Here is a 14,118-nt window from a genome sequence, read left to right as displayed (position 1 = left end):
TATCATGAGCTGTATATGCTGGATTTTAAGAAAACCTAAATAAAGTGGAGTTTTATTGATTGGACCGTGCTGGATCTCCTTTTCTAATGTCTTAGGGTAAGAGCCAAACCAGAATCTCAATTTGCTGACACTAAGTTTTGGGGTGCCGCCCTCGTCAGTTCAAAGGATGAGATCTGATGTGGCTGTATGAGGCAGTTAAGACTGGTATCAAAGGGGTAATGTTTCTCTTTGTGGAAAGAGACTTGCCTTCTATCTTACATCATATTTCAAGGCTCGTTAGAAGGTCTATATTTTTTACAGTTACATAGGTTGAAAAAAGACCTAGGTCCATCTAGTTCAACCTTCCTCCACCAATTCTATATTTTGTCCCTAAGTCACTTATAACGAACAATGTTGTGTGTACTGAGGAAATCATCCTAATCTTTTTTAATTTATTGAATTTGGCTTTTTTACTAAGTTATATAGCAAGGCTCGTTAAAGGGTTCATATTGACTTTTAGGATTGATATTTCTAGTAGGTGGCACTAGAGTTCAAGTCCTCTTCCTCTCTGAAGAGGAGATTTGCATATTTCATTTCCAAGAGACACATTGCTCGTCATATAAGCCTCCTTCCACTGACATGCCAAGCATGTAACTCTCAACAAGGAGAATCGTTCCTGCTTAGATCCCTGTACATGGAACTTACACAGCAATTTCTATCTCAGCCAACATACCTGTCTCTGTGTGGCAGCCTGAGGTGGCAGGGATTACATAGACAATAGAGTGGACTACATTACATAGAAGTGAATAGGTGTTGCAGAAATAGTCCAGCACACAGAATATGCCGTTTCCCAAACACTGGAATTATGGAATCAGTAAAGTTTGCTGTGCTCTGCTTTGACTATGATTTCCATTTACTTCTTTTTTTTATTTGCTTTAGCGGCTGACCAGGGTTTTGATTATTAGGACAAGATTTTGATCAAGGCCATCTCCAGAAGTTAGGTGTAACCAATGTTAGGGACCCATAAATAACTAGCTCCACACCAGTGAGAGGAGCCGCTCCCTGAAGTATTATGGTATGTTCAAGCAAGACATCAAACTAACTTCAGGACTAGGACAAATTTTGGACAGGATTCAGCAGACGTGATAAGATTGACATTGTTTTCATCATATCTCTGATTCCTTCAATCCCTTTGTGGTTTGTGGCCCCTTGAGGGGGGTAAAGATCCTGCTTTGTGGATGATCATTGCATTATGGTGTTAAAATACAATTGTACACCATAATGTGTTTTGAGGTATACAGTGGCATTATCATCTAAAAGGACTTAATTCCAGTTATATTTTAAAGTGTCTAGGATTTTTTTTACAATCTAATAAATTATAATAGCTCAATACCTGAGCAGAAGGACTTTTGGAAGACCCCTTTGTATAGCACTTTGGCTGCTTTTCTAAAGAACTTAGTGAGTTGGAGGGAAAAAGAGAAAGTCGGAGCTGCGTGACACGTGGCAGAAGATAGCTTTTCAGGTGTGAATCCCTGAAAATATTAAAAAAAACATTATAGCCTCAGCTTCACATAATGCATTCAAAATATTTCAGTCACTATAGAACTTTGTTCCGTACCTGGGTGAAAAATTCATGAGTGAGGATGTCCTCAATGCAAGGCCTACTACTGGGGCAGCTTGCAAGTAAAGAAATAATCAGTCTCCTGCCACTGAATGATATGTAGGCTGGCACAGGGAAGAAGCCCTCACGGATGAAGTAATACATCTCTTTTTGTGAGCGAGCTCTGAAAGGTGAGTATCCGCAAAGCATAGTGTACCTGAATATGAAAAAAAACTGAGATTATAAAATATAATTCCTGTAATTCTAATACCAAAGCTAAAAAATAACACGTCATTACATATATTTCTAATACCATCATCAACAGGATGGTATTTCGTCATTGTTATCATGGGTGCCCTTTGAACAAAATGGAAATACCCAATTTATGAAACATTGCTCATGATGAGAGGCATATGAAACTTGATGTATTTACAGCCTAGTAAAGCTGCACCCATGTGTTTGATAAATATACAGTGAAACCTTGGATTAAGAGTAACTTGGTTTGAGAGCGTTTTGCAAGACAAGCAAAGCTTTTTACAAATTTGTAACTTGGTTTAAGAGCAATGCTTTGCAATAAGAGGAAATAATCACTGCACATACTTCCGGTTCTGTCCTTTCACCACACTCTGGAGGTTACTTTCTGTACATATGTATTGTATACTGTATACAGTATACCATTATACCATTGTAGGGTATACACTATATAGCATGTCTTTCAATTTGCATTTGTGGATACAGTACTGTACTTTCTTTCATCTAACCAGTACAGCACATTGCTTGTAATGTAATTGCCTGGGCAGTATTCCTACCTCACATTTGGCTTAGTTCTTCTCTTATTTTGGGGAGAATAGATTTGGGGTGCGTTTTTTTGTGTATTGTACTACAATAAAGGTTGTCATAGTTATACATAATTTTTTCTCTCTATAGTACCTCCCACACACCAACAATCCTATTGTAAGCTAACGTGCAGTTTAATTTGCTTTATGCTGTACAGTATTTTGTATTACGGTAGTGTAGTGTAATAATTTTATATGATTACAGTACATTATTTTGTAGTGTAATAAGTTTGTATAAATACAGTAAATATTTTTGGGTTGTGGAACGAATTGTCTGCATTCCAATTATTTCCTTTGGGAAAATTTGCATTGATATAAGAGTAACTTGGTTTAAGAGCACACTGCCGGAACCAATTATGCTCGTAATAGAAGTTCCACGGTTTCTCCTTTTCTATTAATTGAGGGTACAGTCAAGTTAAATGGAATAGGTCACCTAATCCAAGGTATCATACTACAAAGAAACAGACTCGCAACTATATATCTAAAAATATTAGTCGGAATCACCGTTGTCTGAACAATCAAAATAGAATACATTAAGAAAAATGGAGTGTTGGACAGAAAAAAGGCAGTCATCGGGTTAGTTCAAAAAATACATATAATGTAATTCAGCATATCATTCATGTTTCTGATATCTATATAAAAGCTGAAATTGCAAAGTGTAATAAGAGAAAGCGCTGATACAGATTAACACAGGCAAAAATACAACTGCACAATCAAAAATACCTAGTGAAAGAAGAATCTGTTCAGATCAATGTGCTGACTGTGACCACAAAGCTTGCTTCAATTTTGCTTCTAGGGGCACAAGCAAACTTCACAGTCACCGTGTTACACAATTTTAAAGCAACGAGTGGCATATCAAGTGTTAAAACAAGATTGTATAAGCACTTACAGACTAAAGAGTGCTTTACACGCTGCGACATCGCTACCGATATATCATCGGGGTCACGTCGTTAGTGACGCACATCCGGCGCCGGTAGCGACATCGCAGCGTGTGACACCAATGAGCGACGATCAATGATCGCAAAATCGTTCAAAAACGGTGATCGTTGACATGTCGCTCCTTTCCTTAATATCGCTGCTGTCATAGGTACAATGTTGTTTGTCGTCACTGCGGCAGCATACATCACTATGTGTGGCACCGCAGGAACGACGAACATCTCCTTACCTGCGTCCACCGGCAATGCGGAAGGAAGGGGGTGGGTGGGATGTTACGTCCCGTTCATCTCCGCCGCCCCTCTGCTTCTATTGGCCGGCCGCTTAGTGACGCCGCTTTGACGTCGCTATGACGCCGAACGCATCTCCCCCTTGAGGGAGGGATTGTTCGGCGGTCACAGCGACGTCGCTGACAAGGTATGTTCGTGTGACGCTGCTGTAGCGATAATGTTCGCTACGGCAGCGAGCACTAAATGTCGCACGAACGACGGGGGCGGGTGCTATCGCGCTCGACATCGCTAGCAATCGATATCGATGTCGCAGCGTGTAAAGCACCCTTTAGGCTGTGTTCACACTTCTGTTTGAACACTGTTTTGAAGAACAGACAAATGGAATGATTGACTTACACAGTTATGTTACATAGGGGAAGCAGAGGCGCCCCTTACATTACCGGTCAGTCTGGGTTCCACTAAGTGTCTGTCTTTAGAACGGAAGGAAATGTGCGTCATGCAGAACTTTTTTCGACTTTAAATACTGACATAACAGAACCCAGAGTGACCCCAGTAATAGCCATAGGGGCACCTTTGCTGCAGTTTGCCTCAGTTATGCAACAAATCTGTTCTAGACACTAACTGCATTTGTTCCTCAAAACGGAACAAACAAATTAAACGTCAAAACGGAAATGTGGGAATAAAGTAATGGATCCAGGCATGATGTATTATCACAAACACCTTAGCTTTCCCAGTGCGACAAAGGGAGAAGGAGTGTGGTGTAAGTTTATGTGGTAAGTTTATGTGGCTGCCTACCTGTGCTTGGGTCTATTTCTATACGTTTATTGTGCTCTATTTCAGGGCAACATGCAGTAGTGACTGATTGCAGCACTATGTTGGTTATGCCTGACTGACTAAGATGTAGTTTTTCTAAAACTTAGGTATTTTTTGCAGCACAGTGGAAGTGATGAGAACTAGAAGTGCCGTGTGTGGGGCATCGCAGCCATGTTTGTGATGCTGCCCCCTGACTGCCGGCCCTAATATGGTCAATAAAGTGATGTCCCCTTTAAGAAGGAAACATCTCATTAGTGATGCGCAGGTGATGTCACTGGCCCCGCCCCCTGTAGTATATATACCTCAGCACGTCCCGGGGGCGGCCTCTCTCTGAAGGACCCGGACCTGTCTCCCGCCCTCCCTCCCTGGTTATAAAAATGTTTTATTTTGTTCGGTTGTTTTTCTTTGACAAGTTGCAGCAGCGGAAGGGGTTGTTAGAGGTGGCTGGAGACACCCGCACCGGACGGCCGGTTTAGGCGGTAAATATCCCAAAAACCCCATTTTTTGTGTGTTGGCCTTGTTAAGGCCTCCTGTTGAGTTTATAAGCTGTGACTTTTAAATTTTTGCCACTGGAGAAAAAGATGAGAGCTTCTAATTATCAGTCTCTCCTTTATATAATAAAATGATATTTAATAAAAAAGTTGGATTTAAAAGAAAAAGACTTGTGGTGTTTTCTTTTTGAAGGGGACGGTTTGGTGGTGGGTCTGGGCAGTCTATTCATGAAGTGTGTCCTCCTGCCACTGATTGATAGCTTCAACCTATTATTAAGCCTAATCAGTGGCAGAATGGCAGTGGCACCATAGTCAGAAAATAAGAAAGCCGCGGAGACACCATCACGTGTTTCTCAACGCTGCCAGGAAACTAGCCAGGTCTTTCACCGGGAAGGAACAACCACGTGTTGATCTCCCTAAGGTCAACAATGCTTGCACCATAGTCAGAGGCTGCCCAAAACAGCATGTTTGTCACTAATTTGCCTTGAGAAAGGGCAACCTAACCAGGGTGACAGATTCCGTGAATTACTCGATGTAACATCATAAGGCAGAAGAGATATACAAATAACCATATGCATTGTAATAATATGTGTACATGCATGGTAAATAACGTGTAGAATAGTTTAGAGTAGTGGTCTGCAAACTATGGTTCTCCAATTGTGAAACTAACATTCCCATCATGCCATGTGAGCCAGTAGGTAATAATAACAAGCAAATAGATTTGCTCTACCATGGTCTACTCTCCCCTTCCATACTCAATGGAACCCAGACCAGGACAGTGCAAACGTCCTCAGCTGGCACTCCAATGCCAGCATCCTGGGAGCCCCCTGTGACTAATAGATCCAAAAAACGACATGGCACAAGGCACATCACAATGTTGCAGGGGGATAGAAATCGCGAGCAGCATTGCCCTGGTTTGATTGCCATGGAGTACCAAAGTGGACAGTGAACAAGAGTAGTACACATTTATTTTCTTATCTCTAACAATAAATGTACAGCCATAAGCTGCGCACAACTGAGAGCAATATGGAAATTCTAAAAAAAAAATAAATAGCATTTATCAAACTTCTCTTACATTATACATCCAAGAGCCCAGATGTCCGATTTAAAGGAGTGGCCATCCTTGGCCAGAACCTCGGGAGATAGGTAGTTTGGTGTGCCACATATGATGCTGTCATGAAAAGTACACCAGTCAGACAATTGGGAAGTTCACAAGCTTGAACAGCAGTCCCGATTTATGAAATCTGTCCTCACCCTTGAAGTTTTCCACACTGCTCCACAGTTGTTGCCAATCCAAGGTCCCCAATTTTTACAACCATGTTCTTAGCAATGAAAAAATTACCTAAAAAGACATAATATAATGTGTATTAATAAGACTCAATGCCTCAAATCTGCAAATATGTTGATTAATAAATCAATGCGATGTATGTGAGCATTAAATGTGACAGCCATAAGATCAAAAAAAAAAAGTTTAAAGTGTTTATGGAAATGAATGCTCCGAGGAGCGTACATCCATGAATTATACAAGAATAAGGTTAAATGCCATAGGAAACCACACTGTTTGTCTGCACTACATTCTACATTGATCTCATTCTGCTTCTAATGAAACAACAGGAAAAAAAAATCACCTATATACTTAATTGTTTAAAAGAACTGAAGTCCTCAGTGGTTGATACCTTTTAATGGCTAACTGAAAAGATGGTATTAATAGCAAGCTTTCGAGACTGCTCAGGTCTCTTCTTCAGGCTCAATATAACACAAAATCTGAAGAGTCACATATTTCTATGTGGCGCCCTGGACAAGCCAGGACGTCACAAGTACTGCAACAACACACCCCACACCCTGGTTAGGAACATCAAAGTCAGACACAAATCCTTGTTGCCTCCCTCCAGGGGCTGATGTCCACACCAGGTGGGGCAGAGCCAGGCGGTTGGCTCCTCCCACCGAGGCGTTCACAGTCCTGGAGGCGGGAAAAGGAAGGCAGAACAGTTAGGAGTCGAGTTGAGTTTAGAGTGTGAGTTAGGGAAGTGGTAGTGGAGGAACTGACTGGCCGTGTCCGGGTACGTGGCCCGGGCACCTGACAGCAAGGTTGGCAGACGGTGGTGACCGTCTGCAGGAGAGGTCGATTGACGCACAACCGTAAGGACCGGGGACGGATCGGTACCGCCGGTACCGGATCGGGGAGCGAAGAGAAGCCAGCACCACCCGGCAGGGCCTACGGACCCCGACCAGGCTAGGAGTCGCCGTTAAACTGGTCAAATCTGTCAGCGACGGGAACCTCCGGGGTTTCCCAGCAGTAAAGACCCGACTGAAGGCAACCGTCCAAACCGTGAGGGAGACAAAGCTACCGCCAGAGCTAGAGCTCCCAGGGCCAGAGCCTGCGGGCAAACAGGGGCTCCCTTAGCCAACCTACCGCTGGGGAGCGGGTCACCGGTGGGAAGCCATCGGGGCCGAGAACATAGCACCGGTGCAGGGAGAGACAGTTACCGCCAACCTACCGGGAGTGATCATCACAGCCGTCTGTGGGACTCGTCCATCCAGCCGTTTGTTTTACCAGAGACTCAGTGTGCGTTACTGGCTGAGTAAGTACCACCGTGCCGTCTGGCACTGCGCTGCCCCGCGATCCTGCACCTGGCCAGGCCCCGCAATCCACCAAACAGATAACAACTCCGGGCCCCGGGACTACCAAAATCCCCCTACCCACGGAGGGGAGAGAAACATCTCAGCTGCTCCCTGCCATCACTCCTGTGATCCCCGTACAGAGCAGCGGTGGTGCCCCAACCTCACCACACACCGTGGGTGGCGTCACAAACCGACATCCCAAACACCAACAAACCACCCCTTTCACTGACGGGCGAGGAGCGCCGCTCGAGTCCCCGGATCCGGCCCACCGCTCGAGCCACCAAGCAGCAGCAGCGCCGGACCCGAGCGTGGTGAGCGCAGCGCCCCGCCGCACGCGACAACTTGGCGTCATGAACAGGATCCCACCGTTCTACCGCCTGGTGGAAGTGCGCCTTGTGTCCGGCCGAAAATTTTCGAGAGCAGCCATATTGGGCGCGAGAAGTCCCCGCTTGAGCGTCTTCCCGAGCAGTGGAGGCGCGAAAGCCGAAGCTCCGCCCCTAAAAAAGGAGGTGCCAGAGAGACACCAAGGGGGGACGGAAACAAGATGTCGGCGCTGGGGGAGCGGTGGACGTAGCCGCAGACGTGCCGGCAGATGGAAATGGGCCCGGCCGTGCTCTGGCCGCAGGAGCGGGGGGGGGCTGCGGCCCCCGCCCTTGCTCAGGTGATGCCATTCTCCTTGCCCTATGTGACCGGAGCTACCTGGCTGCCGCAGTACGACGGGAAACCTGATACCTTGCAGGTCTTCCGAAAAAAGCTTAGCCCGCTTTTAGAACTGTACCCCCTGACTGAGAAGCAGCGTGCAGCGGTGGTGCTGGGGCAGCTAACCGGCACAGCTGAGCAGGAGACGGAGACCTGGGCCGAGGGGGACCAGTCCTCTGTGGCCACTATCTTCAAGAAGCTACAGGTTGCCTTTGAAATCCGCACCGGGGCTGAGCTGCGAATGCAGTTTTACCAATGCCGACAGCGGCCTACCGACAGTATCAGAGACTATGCCCTGCGTCTACAAACTTCTCTCCGGACGTTGAAGCGGGTGGACCCCATCAATGATGCTGACAGTAACAAAATGCTGGTAGAGCAATTCGTGCAGGGGATGAGATCCCCGGAGGACCGCAAACAGCTGCGTCTGTGGGCCTTAGAGCACCCTGATGTGGACTTTGCCGTGTTGAAAGAACGGGCCATTAAGGCTCTGCAGCCCCTGGCATCCGAAGTCCCGGAAGCGGCCCCGTGGCCGGCTGAGACGGCTCCCATCGTGGTAGCTCCTTCTCCCCCAACGCCGCAGCGCCTGTGAATTCTGGCGGAATGATGGAGGAGCTGGCTGCCTAGGTCCGTCGTATGGATGGAGACCTCGCCAAGATCCTCGCCGCACTGCAGCCCAGGCCCCTGGGGGGGTTACAGCTCGCCGATCGCCCCGAAGATGTTCCCTGGATGTAGCGGAGAAGGGCTACTGACCCGCGGTATGGACCTCCAATCTGCTACAAGTGCAGCAAGCCCGGTCACTACTCCCGACGGTGTCCGTTAAACGAACAACCCCTGGGGCCAAGGGCCAATCCTCAGGAGTAGAACCCAGTGGCCCCCCCGACTGGCGGGACCGGTTCATCGGGGCCCGCCCCATCATCCCTCTGGCTGTGGACGGCGTCCCGCTGATGGCGCTCCTGGACATTGGATCTCAGGTAACCACGATGCCGTATACACTGTATCAACGTTATTGGGGGGAGGATGAACTTGCCCCTCCAGATAGCAGCATGACATTGATGGCCGCTGATGGCCTCCCTTTGACCCAAGTGGGGTACAAACATGTGGCTATGACTGAGGGGCGAACCGAGCTACAACACCAAGGGATGGTCGTGATAAGGAATGACCCCAGCGATCATGATCCAAAGGTGGTGCTAGGAACGAATGTAATGGAGCATTGCATGAGTGAGAAGCTGATCCTACTACAACAGCTGGCTGCCACCGCAATGGGAGGTCGACAAAGGGCGGGGCAGCGAGAGATTCGGGCTTTGATGTACCGGCAGCAAGTGAACTCTGCGGGAGGAGAGATTGGGGGAGTGAGAGTGATGGATGTGGCCCCTTTAACTGTGCCTCCCCGGAGCGAAATGATGATCTGGTGTAGGGCAGCGGTAGGTCCCCAGGGACGTGATTACCCGGCCATGGTAGAGCCCATGCCCTCAGAACACTGGCCCACCGTAATGGCCGCCAGGGGAGTGGTGGACATTAAGAAGGGAAGGGTGCTCGTGAGAGTGCTAAATTGTGGGGAGGAAGAGGTTAGGCTCCCACGGTACGCCACCCTCGCCAAGCTACTAACCCTGGACCCCCACACCATCCAAGAGGCAGTCTCCCCATCCTCCTCACCCTCCGCCAGTCGCCACACGCCCCCTGCCCAGTTGGGAGAGTGGTGTCGAGAGCTGCATGTAGGCACTGACGATACCCCCACACATCACAGGGACGGGGTAAACCGGGTAGTACAGGAATACGAGCAGGTTTTCAGCAAACACCCACTAGACTTTGGGCAGATTAAAGGGGTCCAACACTACATACCCACCGGCAGGCACCCCCCTATTAAAGAGAGGTATAGGCCTATTCCGCTTGCACATTACCAATGCGCCAAAGATATGTTGAAAAACATGAAAGAGGCAGGGGTTATTCGGGATAGCTGCAGTCCCTGGGCAGCTCCGTTGGTGTTGGTCAAGAAAAAGGATGGCACAATGAGGATGTGTGTGGATTACCGGAAGATCAACCAGATAACCCATAAAGATGCCTATCCTCTGCCCTGTATTGAAGAATCTCTAGCCGCGCTGAGGACCGCTAACTACTTCTCTACCCTCGACCTCACCAGCGGATACTGGCAGGTGGCCGTAGCCCCTGAAGACCGTGAAAAGACTGCCTTCGCTACCCCCATGGGACTCTGAGTTCAACAGCATGCCGTTTGGGCTGTGCAACGCCCCTGGAACATTCCAACGGCTAATGGAATGCTGTCTGGGACACCTGAATTTTGAGACTGTCTTGCTGTACCTGGAGACGATGTAATCGTGTATTCACAGACGTATGAAGCTCACCTGGAGCACCTAGCTGAGGTGTTCGCGTCCCTTGCCAAGTATGGGATGAAACTGAAACCCTCCAAGTGTCACCTGTTGAAGCCCAGGGTACAGTACCTCGGACACGTGGTGGGCGCGGAAGGCGTCGCCCCAGACCCGGAAAAGATCACTGCCATAAAGGACTGGCCGAGGCCGACTACGGTGAGGGAGGTGAGACAGTTCCTGGGCCTAGTGGGCTACTACCGCCGCTTCATAAAAGGGTACACGAAGATGGCTGCCCCCATGCAAGACCTCCTCGTGGGACAGACCAAGGGTGGTAGGCCTACTGGGACTCCGTTAGTGTGGGAGGAAAAGCACGACGAGTCCTTCCGCCAGCTGAAGGCGGCATTGACCGGGGAAGAGATCCTAGCGTACCCCGACTACAGCCTCCCATTCATCCTTTACACTGATGCCAGCAATGTGGGCTTGGGAGCGGTATTGGCCCAGAATCAAGACGGAAGAGAAAGGGTGATCGCTCATGCCAGCCGAAAACTCCGACCCACCGAAAGGAATCCTGAGAATTACAGCTCCTTCAAGCTCGAGCTTCTAGCACTGGTGTGGGCTATCACCGAGCGGTTCCGCCATTACCTAGCATCGGCCAAGTTCACCGCTTACACGGACAATAACCCACTAACCCATCTGGATACAGCCAAGCTGGGTGCATTGGAGCAGCGGTGGGTGGCCAGGCTGGCCAATTACGACTTCACCATCAAATACCGGGCCGGCCGTACAAATGCCAACGCCGATGCCCTCTCCCGGATGCCCCACCTGTTGGAAGAGGGGCTGGACGATAATGACCTCGAAGAGATCGAGTTGCCTGCGTTTCACCGGCCGCCAGTCGAGACGTTGCGGGTCCATCAACAACAGGTGAACCTGGACCCGCTGCCCAGTAAGGGGTGGCAAGAAGCCCAGGACCAAGCACTCGCTGTCCGTTTGGTCAAAACCCTGGTGGAACAGGGCTCGGCTGGAATGGACCCTACTGCCCCTACCGAGGCCCAACGCTTGTGGCGGGAACGAACCCGGTTATACCTGCATCAAGGGAAGCTGTATTGGGAGTTAATCAATCTGAAGACCCACGAGAAGATTCGCCAGCTGGGGATTCCTCAAGCTAACGTGCACTCTGTCCTCCAGGCATACCATGACAGTGCCGGACACTTCGGGTGGAAAAAGCTGGAAATGCTGTTAAGAGAGCGGTTCTATTGGAGCGGGATGCGGGAATCTGTGGAGGCCTGGTGCCGAGAATGCGGCCCCTGCACACTGAGGAGAAGGGATGAGGCCAGCCAGAAGGCCCCGCTACGCCCAATTGTTACACATCAACCGCTGGAGCTGGTGGCCCTCGACCATGTGAAGCTCACCCCTAGCTGAAGTGGGTATACTTATGCCCTGACCATTGTGGACCACTATTCAAGATTTATGGTGGTTGTCCCAGTCAAGGACCTGACCGGCCGTACCGCCGCTAGAGCATTCCAGGCCTATTTCTGTCGGCCACATGGATACCCGGAGAAGGTACTTACCGACCAGGGCTCGGCCTTTGAAGCGGAGGTGTTCCAAGAATTCTGCCAGCTGTACGGTTGCAAGAAAATTCGGACCACGTCTTATCACGCCCAAACCAATGGCATGTGCGAAAAGATGAACCACTTGGTCCTGAACCTCCTCAAGACGTTGCCGCTGGAGGAGCGGAACCTATGGCCAGAGAAACTACCTGACCTGGTCGATATGTACAACAATATTATTCCTTCTAGCTCTACAAAGTGCACACCGGCGTACCTGATGAGAGCTCGGCCCAGTCGACTGCCAGTGGACCTAGAGATGGGGTTGGAGGCCCCGGAAGAGCTCCCTTCGACCGCGGGGTGGGACATTCAATGAAGAGCACAGTACCAACAGGTCCAGGACTATGTAGAAAAGAATTTGTGCCAAAGTCGGAAGCAGCAAGAGCAGTGCTTCAACAAAAAGGCGGCTGCAGGTCCCTTCCTGCCCGGAGATGTCGTCTTGAAGCGAAAGTGAAGGACCCACAAGCTAGACGACCAGTGGGAGGAGGCCCCGTATGTAATACAACCCACCAATTGGGAGAATGGAAAGGCCTACCAGATCAGCCGTGTCCAGGGGAAGACTTCGGCCACGGTTTCCCGAGACCACCTGAAGAGGTGTCCCCCACCATTGAAGACGGCAGCTGAAGCCCCGGCCACCGAACCGGCGGAGGAGAAGGAGAAAGGGGTAATCCACACCATGATGGGCGATTTCCCGGCCGATTGGCCAACACAGAATGGCGCAGTGATCCTTCCTGTAATACTGTTCCCACAACCCGTGGAGGAAAAAGAGATGGAAGTGGCCGTTAATGCCCCAGCGCCCAGGGATGTGCCTGTACCCAGCTCCCCTATGCCTCTGCCTGCCCCACATGATAGCCGGGGGGAGGGACTAGCTGTGCCCTCTACTCCACTGCCTACCACCACCAACCTTGGCCCCCGTAGGTCCACACGTCCCAACCTAGGTCGACCCCCGCTTAGGTACAGGGAGACTAACATTTAGGGGTGTGATGTTCTTGTATGTTGTTGAATGTAACCGAATGATAAGAAGAAGCAATCAACCGAACTGTGACCAGATTAGCACCGTGATTGAACCGGCCGTTGCCGGCAACTAGTCCCCGTTGGGACTTTCTGCACCGTGCGTAAGGAACTACTTACGGACAAGCCCGAGAACTCGCAGGGCAACCAAAAACTTATGGCGTGTAAATAAAATTGTTGGCTTGTTACCGTGACCGCCTCCGGAGAGGCTGATTTGGGAGGATGGGCCTGGAGGAAAGGGATGGCCCAAGTCCGCCACTACCATAACCGGTGTCAATCCTCCGGGGGTCAGGGGTTCCCCATGGACGTGGGTCCCCTGAAAGACACCGTACCCGCTCGGGCAATTGGTTCTGGACAGGGGTGCTGCCCACGTCTAAGGGGCAGCATCAGGGCCAGGTTGTTTGGGCGGGGGGAGAGCGGAAGCCATACCGGTATAAAATGTTTGTGATTTTACATGTTTTACTGTTTTCTACCTTTTTCAGTTGTGAAAATAAAATCGGTGATGGACGAGCAGCCCATGGACGGTCTGCGTTTAACCAAGTAGGAATGTGGCGCCCTGGACAAGCCAGGACATCACAGGTACTGCAACAACACACCCCACACCCCGGTTAGGAACATCAAAGTCAGACACAAATCCTTGTTGCCTGCCTCCAGGGGCTGATGTCCACACCAGGTGGGGCGGAGCCAGGCGGTTGGCTCCTACCACCGAGGAGTTCACAGTCCTGGAGGCGGGAAAAGGAAGGCAGAACAGTTAGGAGTCGAGTTGAGTTTAGAGTGTGAGTTAGGGAAGTGGTAGTGGAGGAACTGACTGGCCGTGTCCGGGTACGTGGCCCGGGCAAATGACAGCAAGGTTGGCAGACGGTGGTGACCGTCTGCAGGAGAGGCCAATTGACGCACAACCGTAAGGACCGGGGATGGGCGGTGGCCCGCCGCTACCGGATCGGGGAGCGAAGAGAAGCCAGCACCATCCGGCAGGGCC

At 49.8% G+C, this 14,118-nt stretch overlaps 1 protein-coding gene across 2 annotated transcripts in view; it reads right to left on the bottom strand.

Annotated features, from left to right (window-relative positions):
* Nucleotides 1–14,118, bottom strand: part of LOC142317166 (serine/threonine-protein kinase PLK2-like) — a 95,866-nt gene that overhangs the window by 48,714 nt on the left and 33,034 nt on the right. For both annotated transcript variants that reach the window (XM_075353228.1, XM_075353236.1), the window contains exons 5-8: nucleotides 6,137–6,224; nucleotides 5,958–6,053; nucleotides 1,598–1,796; nucleotides 1,373–1,511 (exon numbers count right to left, since the gene is read on the bottom strand). In XM_075353228.1, coding sequence (XP_075209343.1) covers nucleotides 1,373–1,511; nucleotides 1,598–1,796; nucleotides 5,958–6,053; nucleotides 6,137–6,224 — 522 coding nt within the window. The remainder of the gene's footprint in view (nucleotides 1–1,372; nucleotides 1,512–1,597; nucleotides 1,797–5,957; nucleotides 6,054–6,136; nucleotides 6,225–14,118) is intronic.

Source organism: Anomaloglossus baeobatrachus, chromosome 1, assembly GCF_048569485.1.
Source record: "Anomaloglossus baeobatrachus isolate aAnoBae1 chromosome 1, aAnoBae1.hap1, whole genome shotgun sequence".
Lineage (NCBI taxonomy): Eukaryota > Metazoa > Chordata > Amphibia > Anura > Aromobatidae > Anomaloglossus > Anomaloglossus baeobatrachus.
This window is presented reverse-complemented; position numbering and strand designations above follow the sequence as displayed.